Source organism: Gymnodraco acuticeps, unplaced genomic scaffold (genome assembly GCF_902827175.1).
Source record: "Gymnodraco acuticeps unplaced genomic scaffold, fGymAcu1.1, whole genome shotgun sequence".
Taxonomy (NCBI): Eukaryota; Metazoa; Chordata; class Actinopteri; order Perciformes; family Bathydraconidae; genus Gymnodraco; species Gymnodraco acuticeps.
Genome location: NW_022991435.1, coordinates 2,131,544 through 2,150,982, shown reverse-complemented (window position 1 = coordinate 2,150,982; position 19,439 = coordinate 2,131,544). Strand labels below are relative to the sequence as shown.

Here is a 19,439-nt window from a genome sequence, read left to right as displayed (position 1 = left end):
CTATGTATATCTATGGAGTGATGATGCCCGAGCCTAGATGCCAAACTCAACTATATGCTGCTTCTAATAAACATGTTAAAGAAACACGTGAGTTGTCTGACTGAAATGGTTTTAATCAAACTCTAAACGTGTTACTTGGACTATGTATGCTATTTTGTTGCCAAATTGTTCAAGCTGTAATGCTTGAACAGTACAACACATTTCAGTGTGTCAACTTGATTAAACGATTCATATTTGTTATACATTCTGAACTTTTAACACAGTACTCAAAGTATTCAACAGTCATGAAACACACATATTTTTCCATAGTCTTGTCCTTTTTTGTCTTTTAGTAATCAAGGAAATTACCAAAACGTAACCATTCTGCACATTTCCTTACTGCGTAAGAACCCTTTTTAAAGAGTAGGCCTATTGCATTTTCAAGAAGAACAAAACTGTCGGAATTCAAACCACAACAGGCTGTTTTTGTCTGAGACATGTGGTGCCATCTAGTGGACCAATAACACATATTACATTTCAGAGCTAAATATTTTTCTCATTTTCAGCTGTGAGTCTGTATAATACACAAAAATATAAAAATCCAACAAAAACGAATTACATATGTTTTACACAATATCATTTTTTATTATTCTTTTACACAGTGATCAGCTACAAACACTGATGCCTATACAGGCAGGTACACTTCAGACTTAACAACACAGTAATATGTTACAGCAGTGCTCGTCCAGTCAGAAGTTTCATTTTGGTCAATCTTGAATCTTAATGTATGGAAGAGTGACTGTGGCAACAATGGATTTATTTTATGACCAAACTGTATATACATCTGAGGTTATATCTGTTCTCTATTATCTATTATCTTATTATCTTACACAGCCAACATGCATATAGCTGGTTCCGACATTCATGGCCATAACAACAAATGGAAGTTACAACTTTTAACACTTTTTGACAAATAGGCAGGACAAAGAACTCCCAATCACACATCAATATGCATGCAAACACATGCATACAGAGACATAAGGGCACATACAGACTCTAATACATGTGCTTCAGCACACACAAAGTTTATCTACAATTTATAAAATATAATTTGATACATTTTCTTTTCTTGTGGTATTTCTTGAACAATGGATTTCAAATCCTTAAAAAGGTGTAAATGAAAACTTTGCATATTTTTATTTTGAAAGTTGTTTTTGAATAATTACATGAGCCCGAAATATAAAAAAAACGTTATGAAAATGAGTTTGTCAATAAGGCATTTTGAGCACAACCATTAATTGTCAGATCAGAGTTTCTTAAGTGACCAACACGCACCGCTGGACGAACAGAACCCTGTGCACACAGCACACAAAACATTTACTGTGTTTAAGTGTTGCAACAATGACTGATGACAAAAAAACGAAACATAAAACGATTTCAGCCACGTGTATATTGATAAAGTGCTCAAATAAAATGTATATACAGCTTTGACATGACCCTAGTGAAAAATAAATGCATGAATAAACTCTGATGCATCAGTCTAAGGGAGAAATCAATAACAAGTATGCCCATTTTGCATAGCCAGAGCTGGCACAGTGCCGCGTGACTCACAGACGCTATAAGCGTCCACAGCAGGAAGCAGAGCAACACCTGATTAACAGCCACCTCTCACAGCGGCACTCAGCTGATTGTGACGCAACTGTATTTCTCTGCTTGATGACAGCTAGATTGTCCAGGAGTTATATTGTTTTATTTTTTTTGCATAATATATTTATTGTTTTATGTTTGTTTAAATGTATGCAAGTGTAAGCATGATTATTATATTGTTTTTCTTTTGAATTCCCTGTTGGCATGGCTAGCTCCACATGCAGTAGGGGCGAACAGCATTCATTCCCATAGCGTCCTGGTGGCTTTGTTATTAAAAGCTCAAAGCTTCAGTATATGGAGGCTTTGGCTCCACCCATCACTGCTGTCTCCACCGAGTTACTGAAAGAACAGAGACACAGATGAAGAAACAGACGAGGAATAAGAAAAGCCCTAACAGGAAAACAAAAAATACTTATAATAAAGGTCTCCTATTATGCTATTTTTAGGCATATATTATGGGTCTCAGATATATGTCTATGATGTGTTTTGCTCAAAATACCAAACAGATCATGCATTTTAGACATCCCTCATATTCCTCTATTTCAGGCCTGTTAGAGAACTGCTGATTCGGGGTCCTTAGCTTGAAAACCCAAAAAAAGAGGAGGGGGAGCTTGTGCCTGCTCAGAATTGTACGAGATACTCAGCTAAATACTGCCGTGCTTAAATGCCATATCATGCTCCAAACCACTGCATGGATTATTTCTGAAACAGTATGGAGCTCAAATGCTTTTTCTCTCACAGGTTTACCACAAGGTGAGTTCCTTTTTTTATTTCCTGCTTTTTTACACATAGGCCTACTCTCTCCAGTACACGTTAGCTCTGAGTGTTAGCGATGCTTGCTAATGTAAACAAAGACCATATTACGTCCAAAACACGTCGGGCATTGTTTCTGATAACAACGTTTCTGATAGGGCCGTGGGTCCACATTTCCGATATTTCGTCATATCGGACGCAAATCTGGATCAGCTCCGTTGTACCCCCGTTTTTAGAGATTTGGGTACGGAGGAAAAAAGAGAGGGTTTTGTTTTCTGACACTTGGAGTGCGAGACACATATGTATGTATAAAATATATCAAAAAGTGCATTTTGCATAATAGGTGACCATTAACGGTACCACTTTACAATAAGACTACCCTTATAAAGGGTTTACGAATAGTTTGTAATCATGTTTGTAATTCATTTATTAATTAGGTTGTGAACACTTTATAAATCATTAATAAGCTTTTATAAGACAAGAGATAAACAGGGCAACTGTGACCGGTTGCTTGCCAAATAGTGAGCACACATGTATCTGTACTGCTAAGCCTTATATTGGCTGTATACTTAGCTTACTTCGTCTTCTTCATCAGCCAGCATCCTTGGTTTCTATTGCTCACTGAGTTGATTCTCGCTAAGTAGCCAATATAAGGCTTAGTCATCAATAGTGAGCCTGTGTTGATGCATGAAAACTATGTTAGAACTGGTTTATAAATGGTTCTTAATGATTAATAAAGTGTTTACAACAGAATTCATAACCTAATTATAAACCCTTTATGAATCCTTTATAAGGGTCTTGTTGTAAAGTGGTACCCCATTAACTAATCTATTTTCCTGGGGTTAATGGTATATAATTAATTAGCTGCACACTTACTGTCTCACTCTCCCCTTCTGAGTCCCTCCTGGACTCAGAGCCGTAGTGCAGAGGAGAGTACACCCAGCCCCGGTCCTCCTGAGTCTGCTGCTATCCAACACAGCCAGCAGAGGACAGCAGAGAGGAGACAAGAAGAGAAAATTAGCAGGAAGCTGGAGAAAGATATATTTATAAAGACATTCTGTACCATTTTGCATGTTTGGGTAACCAAACATGCACACTTTTGCTCTGGGTCAGTCTGCTTCTCTTTAGAACTTTGCTGAGGAAAATCTAAAGGGTCTCAATTATCAGGGATGATCTGATCTGGATCTTCTGGCTAATATTCGAGCAAAGTCACTTTAAAAAACACCAAATCATATTTTTTCAATCAGCATCTTATTTGCCAAACATTCTAGCAAAGCAGTGAAAGGACTTATCATCATGTCAGGACCTCCTACTATCTCAGTGCTACAGGGAAGGAGTGTGAGGAATCACTTAAATTAGAATGTGAATTCAAGCTAACTACAGTAAATTTACTGCAGGTCTTGCAAGATCTTCAAACATAGCCTTTAACATTACATAAAGATGCATGCTCCATTTAAATGCAGATGATGGCCCTTCAGAAGCCGAGGTTATTAAAATGCTACGTCCTTTTTGCAGATTCAACACTAAATAAGTAATGTGAAATGCACTGTGGCTTTACTTTAAAGTCCTTCTGAAAATCCATAGGCAGCTGTGCTTGTGTCCCAATGGAAGCAGCAATGCAATGGAACAAATTACTCGAACTACTTTGGTGGTGACTTACATTGTAACTTGAGCTAGAGTTTAGCTTACGACGGCCAAGAACTGGAGAGTACACCCAATATCTGCCATCTGCATACTGATGGGTGGATGGATGGACACAAACGCAGATGAAAACACAAAAGTGTGCACAGGAAAATCAAGGGAAGTGAATGAATGATATCACACAACAAGAGAGAAAGATGAGAGATGAAAGAAGGACTTATGATCAAGTAATGAAAGTTGAAAATAGTGAATACTATAATGTCAGAAAGGAAAGATGGAGCATTATGGAGAGCTGTTCATGACTCTGAATGCAGATGGACAGATATCAATACATCATGCTGTACGGTAAAGACAACCCCAGTGTTTTGCTGATACATTCAAAAGCATGAACTATGACAGCCTCGTGCTTAGAGAAATACGATTATTTTTGACAGTGTAAACAACTCCATAGTACGTGCACAGGGTAACACACACAGCCCCCCCCCCCCTCACCATCATAATTCTATCACGCTGTCCTGACTGAGCCACTGCGAGAGACCCAGCACATCGTAGAAAAACAGGAGAAGGAAAATGATCTTAACTCTCCGGAAGAGAGCAGACAAAACAAAACGGAAAGGGTTTTCTCCAGTGTGATGACCGGTTAATAAAATGTGTACTGATGAAATGCTATGGCCAGTTAATTATGTATTCCATCATGCACAGCGAGCCTCTTCAAAATAGCTGTATGTCTTATTTTGTCTCTTTTCAAGACTAATGGCAGTTCCAGCACATTTTTTTTGTTTTTGTTTTAAAATACAAAAAACGCACATGAAAAGGGGGACTTACAAAGTAGATGTCGGACACTTGCAACTCCCCATCCAATGAGTTGTGGCTGCTGGACACAGACAGCTGATTGGACGGTGTACGCAGTGGCGCCTGCTGAGGCACCTGGGGGCTCGGAGGGTGGGAGGGGAGCGGGTGAGGGGGGGTCGAGGAGAGTGGGTGGGGGGGGGTCGAGGGGAGCGGGTGAGGGGGGGCTCTCTGTGGGGGAGTGGGAGGATTCGGGGCAGATGGGAGTAAAGGCTGAGCCAGGTGGGGGGGCGGAGGTGTCTGGTGCCGAGGTGAGGAGAGTGGATTGCATCGTCGGATGAGAAGTTGGAGAAGAGAGGGAGGAAGGCTGAGCGGCGGCGGAGGGAGAGGTGAGCGGTTTGGTGGACGGACAGATGGAGGAAGAGAGGGTGGAGGATGACTGCTCCTCTGACTGAGCAGCGGAGGAGGAGGGTGACACACAGGGAGGAGGAAGGGTGGAGGATGGTGTAATAGAGGGAGTGGTGGAGGGAGTAATGGCGTGGAGCTGAGGATCAGGTGACACACTGGGCGAGGACTTTTCCGTCATCTGTGTCAGCTCTGTGCTCTTTGGGATTTTACTGTATGAAGACAAGAAACTGTGTTAAGAGACTCCTCAGCAAGGAGCTATGGACAATGTAGTAATATCACGTTGCTGTACAGCGGAGGAAATAAGTATTTGATGCCTTGCAGATTTTATTAGTTGGCCCCCTTACAAATAAATTAACAGTCTATCATTGTAATGGTAGGTTTATTTTAACAGTGTGAGTAAGAATATCAAAAGGTAAATCCAGAAATTGACATTATATAAAATATACAAATTGATTTGCATTTAACTGAGGGAAATAAGTATCTGATCCCCTTACAAAATCGGCAAGGGATCAAATACTTATCTCCTCCACTGTATATATTGTGTACCTGAGCTCCACCGCCACTGTGATGGTGTCCTGCTTTTCTTCATGAACCTCGACTACTTCTCTCTGCACCCTGGAAGTACACAGGTAGATACATGGTTATGGTAAAATCTTCAAATAGATAATTGTTTTTCAGGTAATCACACAACTGTTTTGCGACTGCTTTCTCAAGGCTTTCTGAGAGGAATGTAAGATTATAAATAGTTTGCTAAAACCTCTGGATCGAAGTTGTGCTTTTTAAGTAGAGGTTTTATCACAGCTACTTTAAAGGAGTGTGGTACATAGCCTGATAATAAAGACATATTAATTATATAATATATTATATAATAAAAACGTATTTTAACAGCTTAGTTGGAATCGGTTCTAAAATACATGTTGATGGCTTAGAAGAAAGAATCATTTAATTCAGTTGTTCAAAAGTTTTATTGTAGAAAATAGGATCTTACTTTCAATAGGCTATGTAATTATTCAACGGCGGATGTATTTACATTTTTGCAAAAATGACAAAACTAAATGAGTATGCTGACAAACTCAAAGCTGAAATGCAATTCAAGCATAGATTCCTGTCCAAAATAATTACCACTTCTTAAAGGAAGAAGGTTTTTCATTTACCTGTAATGTACAATTAAACACAGACAGGCTATTTAAATGCAGCCAAATGGTGCGTTACTCCAAGGAGACAAGAAAGGAAGAATTAAAACGCCGTTCCTTAGCATTTAGAGAATACCAGCTTTTATCATGGCTGCCACTCAGATAATTACAGATCATTTTACTCAGAAGAAAACAAAACAGTTAGACCGTACCTAGGATGTACGGTGTATCAGAATATAAAGACACACAGTAAACCATATTCAAATACGATTTTTAAAACTTGCATATTCATGAAATGGTTCTCACCTTGCCACACTTGGGGAATGCAGTTGTCTCCAGGAGCGTGGGTGCTCTGGTGTGTCGAAGGGGGTTGTGGGTAAGGAGTTGTTAGAGGAGAGCGTGGTGGCGATGGAGGCTGTGGTAGCATCTTCAAAGGAAGGGGGGGTGCAGGGGGGCTCTCTCCCTGATGTGCATAATAACAAAGGAATACAAATAGACATAATTTAATATATGCGAGAGAGGAAAATATACTACAAAAACAATATGGAGTGTAATTGCTCTAACAAGATTAGACAACATTACATTAAATATATGCGGGTGCTTGTACAGTAGAGTTCTTTACATCTTCATTTCAGTACAATCCTATTGTACTGTTGTACAGTGGACTGCACTAACACTGTATTTGATATCAGTTATTCAATCAAATGTACTATTGATTTGTTAAAAGTTTCACTTTCTTTGAATATTGCAACTATACTGCTCCTTCACTTAATTTCTCCACATGGATCAATAAAGGCTCACTTGTGTTCATTTAAAGAGTAAATGGAGCACTCAGATGCAAACAATTGAAACTAATGGTGTGCCAAGTTCAGAAAGACTTAGTAATACTGAATAACTGACACTCACAAGTTCACACTTTATTTTCTACCACAGTATTTTACTCTAGCAGCATTGAGATGAGATCAGATAAATGAGGCCTCCATAAACACTCATCAAGGCACTGCCACATAGTCAAATAGTCTATATACTAGGTTTCAGTCTTTGGTATTAAGCATCCTATTTTTACTTGGAATAAAAAGTCTTTAATAAACATGTGTGCAGCATGTCAGGTCTGAAGCACTTATTTGTGCACCAGTACAGTAGCTAATTCCCGGATCAAATGCACACTAAAGGGTCTTTGAGAATGTTTTCTCTCAGTGATAGTGATGTTATGTTAAATGTTGTTTTTTTTGTTCACGTATTGTGTCTTGATATGTGTCCATGTTGATGTTACAAATGGAGCTGCTGTGATGCAAGTCAAATTTCAGACTTGATCTGACCATTAAAGGTGGGGTAGGTAAGTTTCAGAAACCGGCTCAAGATACACTCTTTGTTATATTCCATGGAATGCTCTTAACATCCCGATAGCAATGAATATCTTAAGTGCTTTGACAAAAATCCATTAAAAAAAGTCATCTGTGGAAGCCGTAGTGCTGTAAAAAGCACGACCAATCATTTTAGCCGGCCCGGCTAAAATAACTGGATGGCCTACCTGCCTGTCAGCCTTCCATCTGTGCACAAACTTATCTCGTGCCCTCATTGGTCGTGTGCGCGTTCATGTGTGTTGGAGGAGGGGCTCTGTAAGGAAGTGGCAGATTTCTTCCGGCTGTGTATTTTCAAATTCTAGCTCACTCGAGCTGGTTTCTCCAAAATTACCTACCCCACCTTTAATGTTATATCGTATCGTATCATTGTGGACTATTAATATAAGTGAAACTACCGTTGTCCTCCAGCATGGGGAAGCTGCGCGCCCCTCGCAGGTTTTCCAAGTTGTCCAGGTTTTCCTGCCTCTCATCGGTCAGTGAGGGACGCTGCCCAGTTGAACCTGTTCCCCCGCTGGACTTGGACATGGAGAAAGCCCCTCGTCCTCTCTTCGAGGGAGACGATCGCAATGCTGTGAATGCAGTGGATAGGATACATGTACTCTCATTGGTATCATTGTCATCCGACATAACATGGCTCATGCACGTTTAAAAACTCACAGCTGCTCTTCTTGAAGACGATGGTGCTGCAGAATCTGTAGAACCTCTCAGCATAGAAGCTAGGTCTGTGAACTGACACTGTATCCTGTGAAAAACAGATGGAACTTTAAGGATGTTGCACTTTTAATACATAACGCCATTAAAGGTGACAGAAAAAAGGGACAAAAAGAACCAAAAATAAAAAATGTGCACTGTTGTGAAAAGCTTCTCACCCCGTCATGGATGAGGGACTTCCAAGAGTGCTCCAGTTTCTTGATCACTCTGTCAGACAAGACAATTGAATTATTTAGTTAGACTCATGCCCTGACTTACTGCAGTTACCTGGCAACCCTGAATCAGAGGCTACAGTGCCACTTGAAATGTTTATGTGAATTTTAGGAGCTGTTTTAAGGGACTGGATTACTCACACTTGTACTGATAATAGCTTTTATGAAAGTCCTATTTTAGTGTTTGATTAAAAACGGTTTGACAAGTCTGGGATTGCTTTTCCTTGTGATCTCTCTCCATCTTTATATATTCCTTGCAGACACATAAATAAACCTGCCAACCTAGAGGTAATCATTTCCTGAAGCCAGATAATTTTTGTTGTCATTTAAGAATAGTTTGATGAAAAACTGTTTGAAATGACAAATCAACATATATAATAAAATACAACAATACAAATACAAATAAAAAACAAGTGCAAGTAGTCTATATACATGTAAATAGAATATGATATATATACAAGAACAGAATGTGAAATTAAACAATTTACATTAAGACAACATTAAATACGGTTTATTGTGGTGATAACTATTTAGATAATAAGTAAAATGCAAGATGACAAACAGATGAATGTTTATCGAGGCACTTAACAGAGCTCAGGTGTTTAGCAGTTGTATGGCCTGTGGGATAAAACTGTCCCAGAGTCTAGTGGTTTTATTCCGGCCATGTCTCTGCCCTAACTGATTGCAGTTGGATGTATTGCTTTTCTAAAGGTTTTGTAGTTGTCCTACCTGTAGGACTGCAGGATGTCAATGATTCCGATGAACAGCAGGAGCCGCTCTCCTTTACTACCCACAGCTGGAATACCACCCATACTGCAGACAGAGAGGAGAACATTATTATAATTTCCAAACGTAATATCATGATAAGGGCACACATTATTGAATGGTGGCTTACGTGTCATCATGGTCCAGTGTGTCCCTGCATGTGGAGCCCCCCTGGATGGACTCCATGGCGGTGGAGTACAGAGCCTTCTGAGCCGCCCGCCTCTTCTCGTCCCCTCCCCCTGTGGGCGAGCCCTGAGATTCACGCTCTCGCTCTGCTTGTGTCTTGTTGTGGATCCCAAGCAGTAAACTGTAGTCCATAATCTTGAAACTTTCCAGAACCTGATAAAAAAAACACATTATATATTTTATATTGTTGCATCGATTCAGTTGTCTTGTGTCTTATCTGTCAGAGAGAAACCATTGTGTATTTTATTTGTTTATTCCTCCTTGTGTCTATTAACCTGAGAAATATGTTATATTTTGCTGCATGTACAGGTCTGTAAAGTTCTTAACAAATAATCTGAGGGGAATTTCTTGTTGTGTATTTTTAACTTGTGATGTGTAATTTTGTAAAGCACTTTGAGCTGCATGTGTTGTATGAAAAGTGCTATTTAAATAAAGTGTTATTATTATTATATGTGATATTTCAATAGTTTTTAGCATCTACCAAGGTAATTGATGACCTTTGTTAAATACATTGGTTTGCAACATAGTAAAAATTCCAGACTCAGCTTAATTCCAAATATGTTTGGTTGTGCTGCTTATATTAAATTAAAAGAAATACATGGTGTTAATCTACTTTTAAAACACTTCTACATCCTTCCTCCTCTCTTATTTCTCACCAGGCAGTCTCTCTGCAGAGTTTTGACCAGAGCGCTGTATGTTTCATGGTCCATGGTGAGGCCTTCAGGAACGTCCTTCAGAAAGTCCAGGTCTTTGAAAGTGGGTTTTGACTTCTCTCTTTCCTTCTTGGATGCTCGCCTCTTGTATGTGGAGCCTTTCAAATCAAACTTGAGGTGCATGCGTACAGAGCGCGGTAAAATATTGTTCATGACAACAACTCGGATGTTCTTGCCCCCACACTGGACGCAGTAGAGGCCAAAAAACTTTGGCAGCAAAGTCCGGGGGTTCTGGTTCAAGTTCTGGAGAGGGAATTCAGAGGAAAAGAGACAGGGGAAACTAAATGAATAATGCATGTCGTGCGTTTCAGTCCCAGTACCATGCAAATGCCAGACAGTCGTTTCCGTTTTTTTTTTTATCTCCAATGGTTACATGCTTAAACCGTTAAGGAGTGCTAAGCCGAGGTCTCTGTCAGGTACAACCTCTTAGCTTACATCTTTTACAAAGTCACCTTCTGACGCTGTCGTATGGGGGTAGGATAAAGAGGATAAAGATGACTAGTCTCAGGTGTGCTCCTGAACATACACAGTGTACACAAACACCCAAACACATATAAACACAATTACAAAACCATTGGCAAGGTTTCAATTTCCCAGTATCTTTTTTGCTAGTTGAATTTGTTATACTAAATATTAGCATACAAGTTTCAATAGGCCAAGTGTTTAGTGATACAAATAAGTCAATACTACAAACTGAATAGTACAACACAACGTAATATGTAAATATAACACACATGTTAAAACTATTGATTTACAATTTGGATAAGGGTATTCAGTTCGCTCTGATGGAGGAAGGGGTTGGTCTGACTTACCATATAGTAACCAGGAAGTAGTTTCTGTAGAAATTCTGCCTCTTTGTGCTGAACAGTTTTGATGATGAACTCGTCATCGCGGGTCACGTAGAATATGGAGCCACTCGCTCCTGGGTTGGTCAACTCGATCAGTGGCTCATTACATATAGAATACTAGACAACAGACAGACAAAGAGGAACAAATGCATATTAAATATAAACATCAATGAAAATATCGAAGCCTGACAATCTTACCCACAATCTGCTTCAACATACAAAAGCCATGAAAGCAGACTTGATTAATTAAGAAGCTTACTCTTACGTTTGAAAGAACAGATGGTCAATCTGATAAGGGTCTTGACATTTTTTTTTTAGAGTTTGTTATTTCATCCTCTCTTTAACACACCATGGGTACTGCATGTTTGCAGAGTAGTTTTAATGTTGGATCCAATAGAGCTTTTAAAATAGCAAACCAAAAGCTACAGTGACTCACTTCTGGCTGCTCCTGAATACCATGAACACAATCAGTTATTATGTTAAGGATAGAATTGGGAGGGATGACACCCTCTGTAATGGTCACACATGCAGAGCACACAGCACACAGTGAAATTAGCAGGAGGTGAACTGGGGCCTCTCCAAGTAGAAGTCCACACTCCATATTGTAGGTGTGGTCGGGGACTTGAACCGGTGACCCTACAGCTCCCAGTCCAAGCCCCTACTGACTGAGCCACTGCCGTGAGGGAATTGAGGGAAACCCCTTTTAAAATGCATATGTAGCTGCAATAGCATAAATGGTTTTACATTTACGCTGACCACCTTACAATCATTTGGAGCAATTAAGACTATAATAGTAAAAAACATTATCAACACAAAGTAAGAAATGAATTGGACAAAGCTATAACATTTTAAAAGCTTAGGCAACAGAATGCAATTATGCTGATACTCCACTCCTCCAACACACGCAGACTCTGACTGCAGCTACTACATGGAGTTTAAAAAAAGAAGCTTTAGTCTGTTAATCTTCCTCTGGCACAGGTAGAACGTGAGCTTAGGCGTGCAGCCCATGTGTGTTTGTGTGTGTGCATCCTCATTTGCTAAACACTGTACTTGAAGGCATGTGCCACTTTATTTTGTTATTTTGTGTGTGGGTGTAGACACGTATTGGTTTTTAGTGAGTGGTTAATTTTCTGAGTGGTAGCACCCTGCTGTGTGATCTTTCCTTATTCCGCTCAACATAAATAAAATGCTTTCGGAGAGAACTTCATAAGTCTATATTAGGTCAGCTATAATGTTATTTGTATTACGACTTTGCTACATACAATTGGGAATTAAACAGTGTATTTGACTCCAGTATAATGTACATATTTGTCTTGTATATTTAAATGCGCAAAAAATAAAAACATTTAACTATATTGTAATTTTTTTGTTAATAGACAATGGAATTAAAAAAGATGTCTGTTGGAAATATATAATAGCCACCAACACTGTTTCAGTTTGGCTCTAGTCCTACTATAGGGTACTATCATTATTATTATTATTATTATGAACAGCGGTGTATTTAATTAATATGATCATTATTTAGGTGTCTAAAGGCTAAAAACGATGCACTCATTCACTTCACTACTGATGCTCTATGGGAGAGATTTCCCGTGCACAACACTTAAAGGTGGGGTATGTAATTTTGGAGAAACCAGCTCGAGTGCGCAAGAATTTGAAAGTAAACGACTGGAAAAAATCTGCCTCTTCCTTCAGACTTCCTTACAGAGCCCCTCCTCCAACACACACAAACGCACACATGACCAATGAAGGCACGAGATGGAAGGCTGACAGGCATCCAGTTATTTTAGCCGGGCCGGCTAAAATGATTGGTCGTGCTTTTTACAGCGCTACGGCTTCCACAGATGACATTTTTTTATGTATTTATTGTCAAAGCATTTCATATATTCATTGCTATCGGGATGTTAAGAGCATTCCATGGAATATAACAAAAAGTGTTTCTGAAATAAAGTACATACCCCACCTTTAATACATTAACATACTGCCGATGCATTAGAGAAAATAAATATCTCACCAGGTAGTCATCTGGCCGGATCCCGAACAGCTCTCGGAAGTAGCGGAAGGCCACAGGGGCGTAGTTCTTAAACCTGAAGTCTGGGTAGTGGTGAGCAGGAGTGAGGTTACTGCCTTCTCTGTATGAAGCAGGATGGAACCAAATTGGAAGAGTGAAAGAAGATAAAAGGTTATATTGAATACTTGCCACACACATGCACATAAACACACCTCTCATTCTATCGCACCTGGGGAAGAAGATGCTTTCCACCACATAAAAGTCCTGCATCAGCACATCTCTCTCAGGCTTGGAGCTGAGGTTGCCTACAGTGTATCCGATACCCAGCTGGATGGACCCTTGCAAGGCGGAGGAGGTAGTCTGGGGGCGGAGAACAGAGAAAAGAACAACAGAGTAAGATGTGGGTGGAACGTGGTTGATAAAAATCGTGACGCCAAACCTACACGCAGACAAAAGATTAAAACAAATACTGATGAAGAGAGAAAGCCTACCTTCTTGTATGTTGTTTCTCCAGAAGCATCTACCCTCCTGTGGCCTATCTTTTTCTCATGGCCTGGGCCAACTCCAAATGGGGATGGCATCTGTCACAAGGAAAGGAAATGGAAATGTGACACTGTAGCCTAGGTAGTTCATTTATTGTATTGTCCATTCGGATGTGTGGAATTGAACCATGCAGCAAAACAATACACAAGAAAGAAGTAGAAAAGTAGAAAAAAGCAAGAGGTGAGACAGACAGGTGCATATTGTGTAGAAGCCTCTCACCTCTGATATCTGAGCCTTCTTGGCTGAATCTGTGGACAGAGACAAAGAGAAGCAATAATTGGTTGAGTGTGTCTCAATGGTACAATATTTAGCGTGATTGCGTGAAAGCATTGTAATGGAATGGCAACTTTGGCATCAGACTCACACTGGGTTTGGTGATTGTTAGCCAGACACATCTAGGCCATCATAAGAACTTAATGACTTACACAACAATCAGAACAATTAACTCAAGGCATACATCCACCCCTAACACGTTTTTTATTAACTTGACATTGATTGAACCCATACCTTAGACCGTTCTCTTTAAAGGAATATCCTCCAACATCAAGACAAACAGTAGAAATTGTAGGTAAATACCCTAATACATTTATAATATGCAATCAACTACATTGAATGTATCTATACTGTACTGTATATGATCATCCAAATATCTTCAAGTGCCCAGTAAAGGGAACATTTGAACATATATAATTCCATGACGCAGGAAAACATTTTGTGAGGTAATTTTACCCACAACCCCCAGCAAATGTTCTCTTATTGTTTATTTAATTGGAAAAATCCACGATACAATTTTGTACCAGATACGACTTAAAGCTGGTTTTGAATCCTTTATACAAAATGTCTCCATAATAAATCCGTGGTCAACTCACCAGCAGTGAAGTGCAGTGCCTACAGGTTACAAATGGTTCTCTAATCCAGAAATACATGCAGCTATATTCCTGGCCAAACCAAAACCTGACATCCAGTAGTCAGAACCCGGCAGAGTGCCCTCACTGTTTGCTATTCCTGGACCTGTGAGATTTGCAACAAGAAAGTAAAAACTCAATTGGATTGACTTCCTCTCTAATCTGTGCACTGCCATTGGCCAAGGTCTCCAGATCATGACGCTAGCCTATCACGCATTAGAATTAAGAAGAATCTTTCCCTCTGACATGACTGTATGTGTGACATGTTATGAGAAACTAAGTGGCAGGAAGGAAGGGATTGAATGGGAAAAGAGACAGTTCACAATTGTAGTATCACAGTGCTACAAAGTACTTGGTTTAACAGTATTGTGCTTAGGTTCAGGTTGTGTGAGGGTGAAGATTAAGGAAGTGCAGCTGACTGAGAAAGGATAATGAATCTTTAAGCCATGTTGAAGTACTGCACAAACACTGAGGCACAGTTTGTCATCACTAAGGCATGACAGGACACAATCGTAGATCATATACAGTATAATACATAATAAAATAATATCTTGTTGCTGCTGGGTGTCTTACAATAACAGCTGCATTAGTACTAAGGCAGGTTTTCAAATCACCTGTTCATGTTACTATTACTATGTATTCCATGCAGCTATCTTGTAACTTATGTTAAAATATGCATGTCCCAAATGCATGAAGTATACGCACATTTGGGGCATACTTTGTCATAACATTGCATTTTGAACATTGACCTAGTTGCTTATATCCCCTGTGCATATTAATGTGGGTCAAAATAGCCACAAAATAAACATGCTGGCTTGCAAACTGCCAAATGAGAACAGATGCAGTAGGACATGCTGGTATTTTTGGCAACCCACATTTAATTGACTACACTGTAAAACTTAATAAATTGTGGTAACTTAGAAAAAGTATGCAAACTCGTTGCCTCACAATAAGGAAGTTACTTTAACTTAGAATGGTGAGTATGAACAACTTGTGTATTCTAAGTGTGCTTCAATTAATTTTGAGAAGTACAGCTGACACAAACCTTTTAAGTTATGTAAACTTATGTAAACTAAGTTACGTACACTTAAAAGGCATGCTTTGCATTAACAAACTAAATGTATTTTCTGACCTACTAAATAGTATAACTATGGCTGTGGCTCAGTGGATAGTATGATGTACTTTGAATCAGGGGATAGCAAGTTCGAGTCCCACTGAAGTCAGCATGTCGTTGTGTCCCTGGGCAAGACACTTCACCCCAGATTGCTCCTGTGGGGATTGTCCACAGTAGGCTACTGAATGTATGTTAGTCGCTTTGGATAAAAGCGTCTAACAAATGACATGTAATGTATGGAAAACATAGCAATCGTCTAAAAATGTTTAACAATTTCAATGCTAACATGCTGATAGCAGCTAACCATGTGCACCGTCATATTTTAGCACGTTAGCATGCTACTGTTACTAACTAGAGCTAAAGACAAAGAGCAGCTGAGGCTGATGGGAGGGTCCTTAGTTTTCATTGGACACATAACACATTTGAGATAATGATGGTGCTAGATGAAATATCGAGGGAGAAATGATCGTAATGATGTCATTTCAATTTATCGTCTACGCACTGTAAATGTTTTACTACATTTCATTCGTTTTTGGGCATGGAACTTTAAAAGAGGTTGCAGAAAAAGTGGACAAGAGTCACGACAATAAAAAAATATCAGCGTGCAACTTTACCTACAAAAGAAAGTGGCTCTCCATATTTTACTGATTTAATTATTTCTCTTATTTTCATGCGGCTGGTTACTACACCTGTAACCTGCAGATTAACGCTGAAACAAAGCCTGTCAGGCAGAACAATGAGAAGGAGTATCCAGGGACAGGCGCGCACACAAAGAGTCTCTGCGGGATTAGGGTCAGGCCAGAGTAATGTGCCACTGAGCCGCAAGCAACAAACAGGACAAGCACATTGTAGCATCTTCGATTACTATGTGAGACACAGGCTTCCTTTAGGACTGTGTTTTAGAACGACCGGTGTTAAAACAGAATTACTGAAAGTTTATTTAGATATTCCTGTAATGAAACATTTGTGTCAGGGAAGTATGTGTGTGTGTGTGAGTGTGTGTGTGTGTGTGTGTGTGTGGTGTGTGTGTGTGTGTGTGTGTGTGTGTGTGTGTGTGTGTGTGTGTGTGTGTGTGTGTGTGTGTGTGTGTGTGTGTGTGTGTGTGTGTGTGTGTGTGTGTGTGTGTGTCATGTGTCATGTGTCATTGTAAAGAGGATTAGATATCTCCCTTATCAGCTGTGGCGGCCAGTTGCTTTAACATTAATGTGACACTCAACACAGATTTTTCTGCCCAGAGGCTCTCTGCACACAAGTATAATCTGGTGGATTTAATAATAATCATGTGTGCACAAACATCCAATGTTATACATGAGGCACATGCAAAGACAACTTGTTGGACCTGCTAAACTGATGAGGATCACATCTATTTTCCTTCATTAACATTTGCAAAAAATACTAAAATAAAAATAAAACTGTAATGCATGTTGTGTCGTATTTGCAGTCATTACATGCACAGTGATGCTTCAAATTGATACCACAAGGGATTAGTGTGTGGTTTATGTTATAATTCTATATCAGATTAAAGCACTCTTCAGATGTAGCTAGGAAGAGGAAGTGAGGGATTGACTGAATTATGACGACAGACAGAGGTTGAGTAGAGCAATATGACATTGTGTGCATGTATCATAAAAAGCTATCTCCTGCTAATGCTGCACTAATGACTATTGTGCATGTATGTGTGTGTGTGTGTGTGTGTGTGTGTGTGTGTGTGTGTGTGTGTGTGTGTGTGTGTGTGTGTGTGTGTGTGTGTGTGAATAGCTCAATACTCATTCAGGTAAAATTTCAGATGGTCTTCTTCAGGTTTAGCAGTTGGGTGTAGATATTTCTAATGAGCACTTTGTGTTTGTGCCAGGCTGCAGTGAGCCACTGACACTATGGGCCATTTGCATCAGAACAGCAGTGACTTGAATCTTGACACTGTTATCCAAGCAAGCACTTTATTATTCATGTACAGTTTATGTTGCTCTAAATAAAATGTCAGTGATCTGTTTTTGTAACAAAAATATGTTTCTCTATCATGTTAAACCCATATTAGCTACATCCAGATATTAAATGGTGGGATGCTACTACCCACTTATGACCAATTTCTGTCACGGCGGGTAGCTGGGTTTGAATAGGACCCCCGGGATTACTGCATTATTTAATCGACAATAAAAGACTCCTCATGGATGAACATTCATACCGGTGTCCCCCAGGTCAAGCTGCAGACAGAGGCCAGCGGCCGCTTCCTCACTCGTCCTCCCGTCATCCCCGGTTTCCGCAGTCCTCCCGTCCATCTCCCGGACGGTTCCTGGCGACGACCCTCAGCCGTATCCTTCCTCAACGAGAACAAGATGAGGCGGTTTGCGCTTCGAAGTAATGGAGATATTCTATCATTCCACCTTCTTCGATATGTACCGCTATAATTACATAACTCTACGCGTGTGTATCTGTCGCTGTGTATAGACGCGCAGCGTTCAGAACCAGCGGTGCTGATCATCGCCACTGTGCGTCATTCTTACGCTGATACGCCACAGCATCATTTTACTAAGCTGCCAAAACAAACCATCATTGTGGAGGTATAATCTAACGTCGACTATTGTGATGCTTATGGGGAAAAGACGACATGTATTTCATTGTAATTGTTATTGGGACAGTCTCCAGAAGGAATCTTATTTCCGCTTCGAGATAATAACATGACGAAAACAGTCATGAAAACATTAAAAAAGTCCACCGCGTGATGTTGGTATTAGGTTGGACATTTTACATATATTCACTCCGGGCTTCCTATTTAGTTTCACAAACTGTCAACAGTAAGAGGACGTTAGTAGGTTAATATCCAAGCCCTCGCTCTTAATCTTAACCACAGGCTTTAATTTAGGGACCGTCAATAAATAAATTCAAATGACACAAAACGAAAGTAGTTTTCAATCCCTTGGTGCTAACATGCCACTTCGCCCTTAGTTAAAATGATGTTAAAAAACAATGTATTCGTCCTTTTTGATTAAACAAAAATATTTGAATAGAAATCTTTCCTTTTTTTCAATATCTCCTGTACTATGTGTGTCACCCATAGACTGTATAAGGTGTCACCCAGTGATATTGCTACACTGATCTCCAGTCTCCAGGTCTCCAACACCCCTACTTTTATTGGATTTTAGGGATTCTACCATTTATTTCTATGAAAATTAAGTCTTTTTTTATATTTCCCACAGTATATTGCTGCAATGATTTGGAGAAAATAAATGGTTTCCATGACTTGGAAACTATTTTTTAAAAATGCAGAACTTTCATAACAATATTCATACAATGAGGTGTGTCCAATGTAGCAATGCAATCCTGCAATTAGAGTAATAAGGTCACATAACATGGAAGCTACTTTACAAATAATTGAGACCTTTCTATTAAAGCCTGCAGATTTGTCCATAAAGATATTTATATAAAATGGAAGAAGCTCAAATCCAATCAAAAATAAAGGTGTCCATACTTATTAAGGGCACATCATTTGGAAATAACACATTCTCCCAATTATAAAGAAATATAAATATATATATTTATCCAAAAAAGGTAGAATAAAGTCCAATAAGGAAGAGAGAACCAAGAACATTAAATGTAAACAAAATTAAGATCTTCACATGAAATAGAAGGTGAAGAAAAATTCAAATCTACTTGTCCATTGTAGTAATACGATGCTGCATTGATTTGGAGTCACATGAGATGAAAGCTATTCATAGTTAT

The 19,439-nt window shown here is 39.4% G+C and overlaps 1 protein-coding gene across 5 annotated transcripts; it reads right to left on the bottom strand.

The window, feature by feature from the left end:
- Window positions 1-599: 599 nt before the first annotated feature.
- Window positions 600-19,341, bottom strand: LOC117532616 (phosphatidylinositol 4-phosphate 5-kinase type-1 gamma-like). Of its 5 annotated transcripts, none has more exons than XM_034195977.1 (18): window positions 17,905-19,341; window positions 13,923-13,951; window positions 13,652-13,741; window positions 13,390-13,520; window positions 13,164-13,281; window positions 11,114-11,266; window positions 10,245-10,544; window positions 9,533-9,741; window positions 9,367-9,450; window positions 8,584-8,632; window positions 8,372-8,456; window positions 8,110-8,283; window positions 6,657-6,813; window positions 5,764-5,832; window positions 4,846-5,426; window positions 4,513-4,595; window positions 3,256-3,345; window positions 600-1,965 (listed from the first exon to the last, which is right to left on the bottom strand). In XM_034195977.1, exons 1-18 carry the CDS (start codon window positions 17,996-17,998, stop codon window positions 1,963-1,965), a joined length of 2,499 nt encoding a protein of 832 aa, XP_034051868.1. In that variant the 5' UTR covers window positions 17,999-19,341; the 3' UTR covers window positions 600-1,962. The 5 variants fall into 5 exon arrangements, with proteins under 5 accessions (XP_034051868.1, XP_034051869.1, XP_034051870.1 ...); XM_034195978.1 differs by having other exon boundaries at window positions 3,256-3,342; XM_034195979.1 differs by having other exon boundaries at window positions 4,513-4,547.
- Window positions 19,342-19,439: the final 98 nt, after the last annotated feature.

Bases quoted from the DNA above. Each gene is read 5' to 3' on its own strand.
- LOC117532616 (XM_034195977.1), bottom strand. From the start codon at position 17,998: ATGGACGGGAGGACTGCGGAAACCGGGGATGACGGGAGGACGAGTGAG. The intron at 10,545-11,113 runs GTAAGTCAGACC...TTCCCTCTCCAG, and splicing joins TACTTCCTGGTTACTATATG to AACTTGAACCAGAACCCCCG. The intron at 9,451-9,532 runs GTAAGCCACCAT...CTCTGTCTGCAG, and splicing joins ACACTGGACCATGATGACAC to TATGGGTGGTATTCCAGCTG.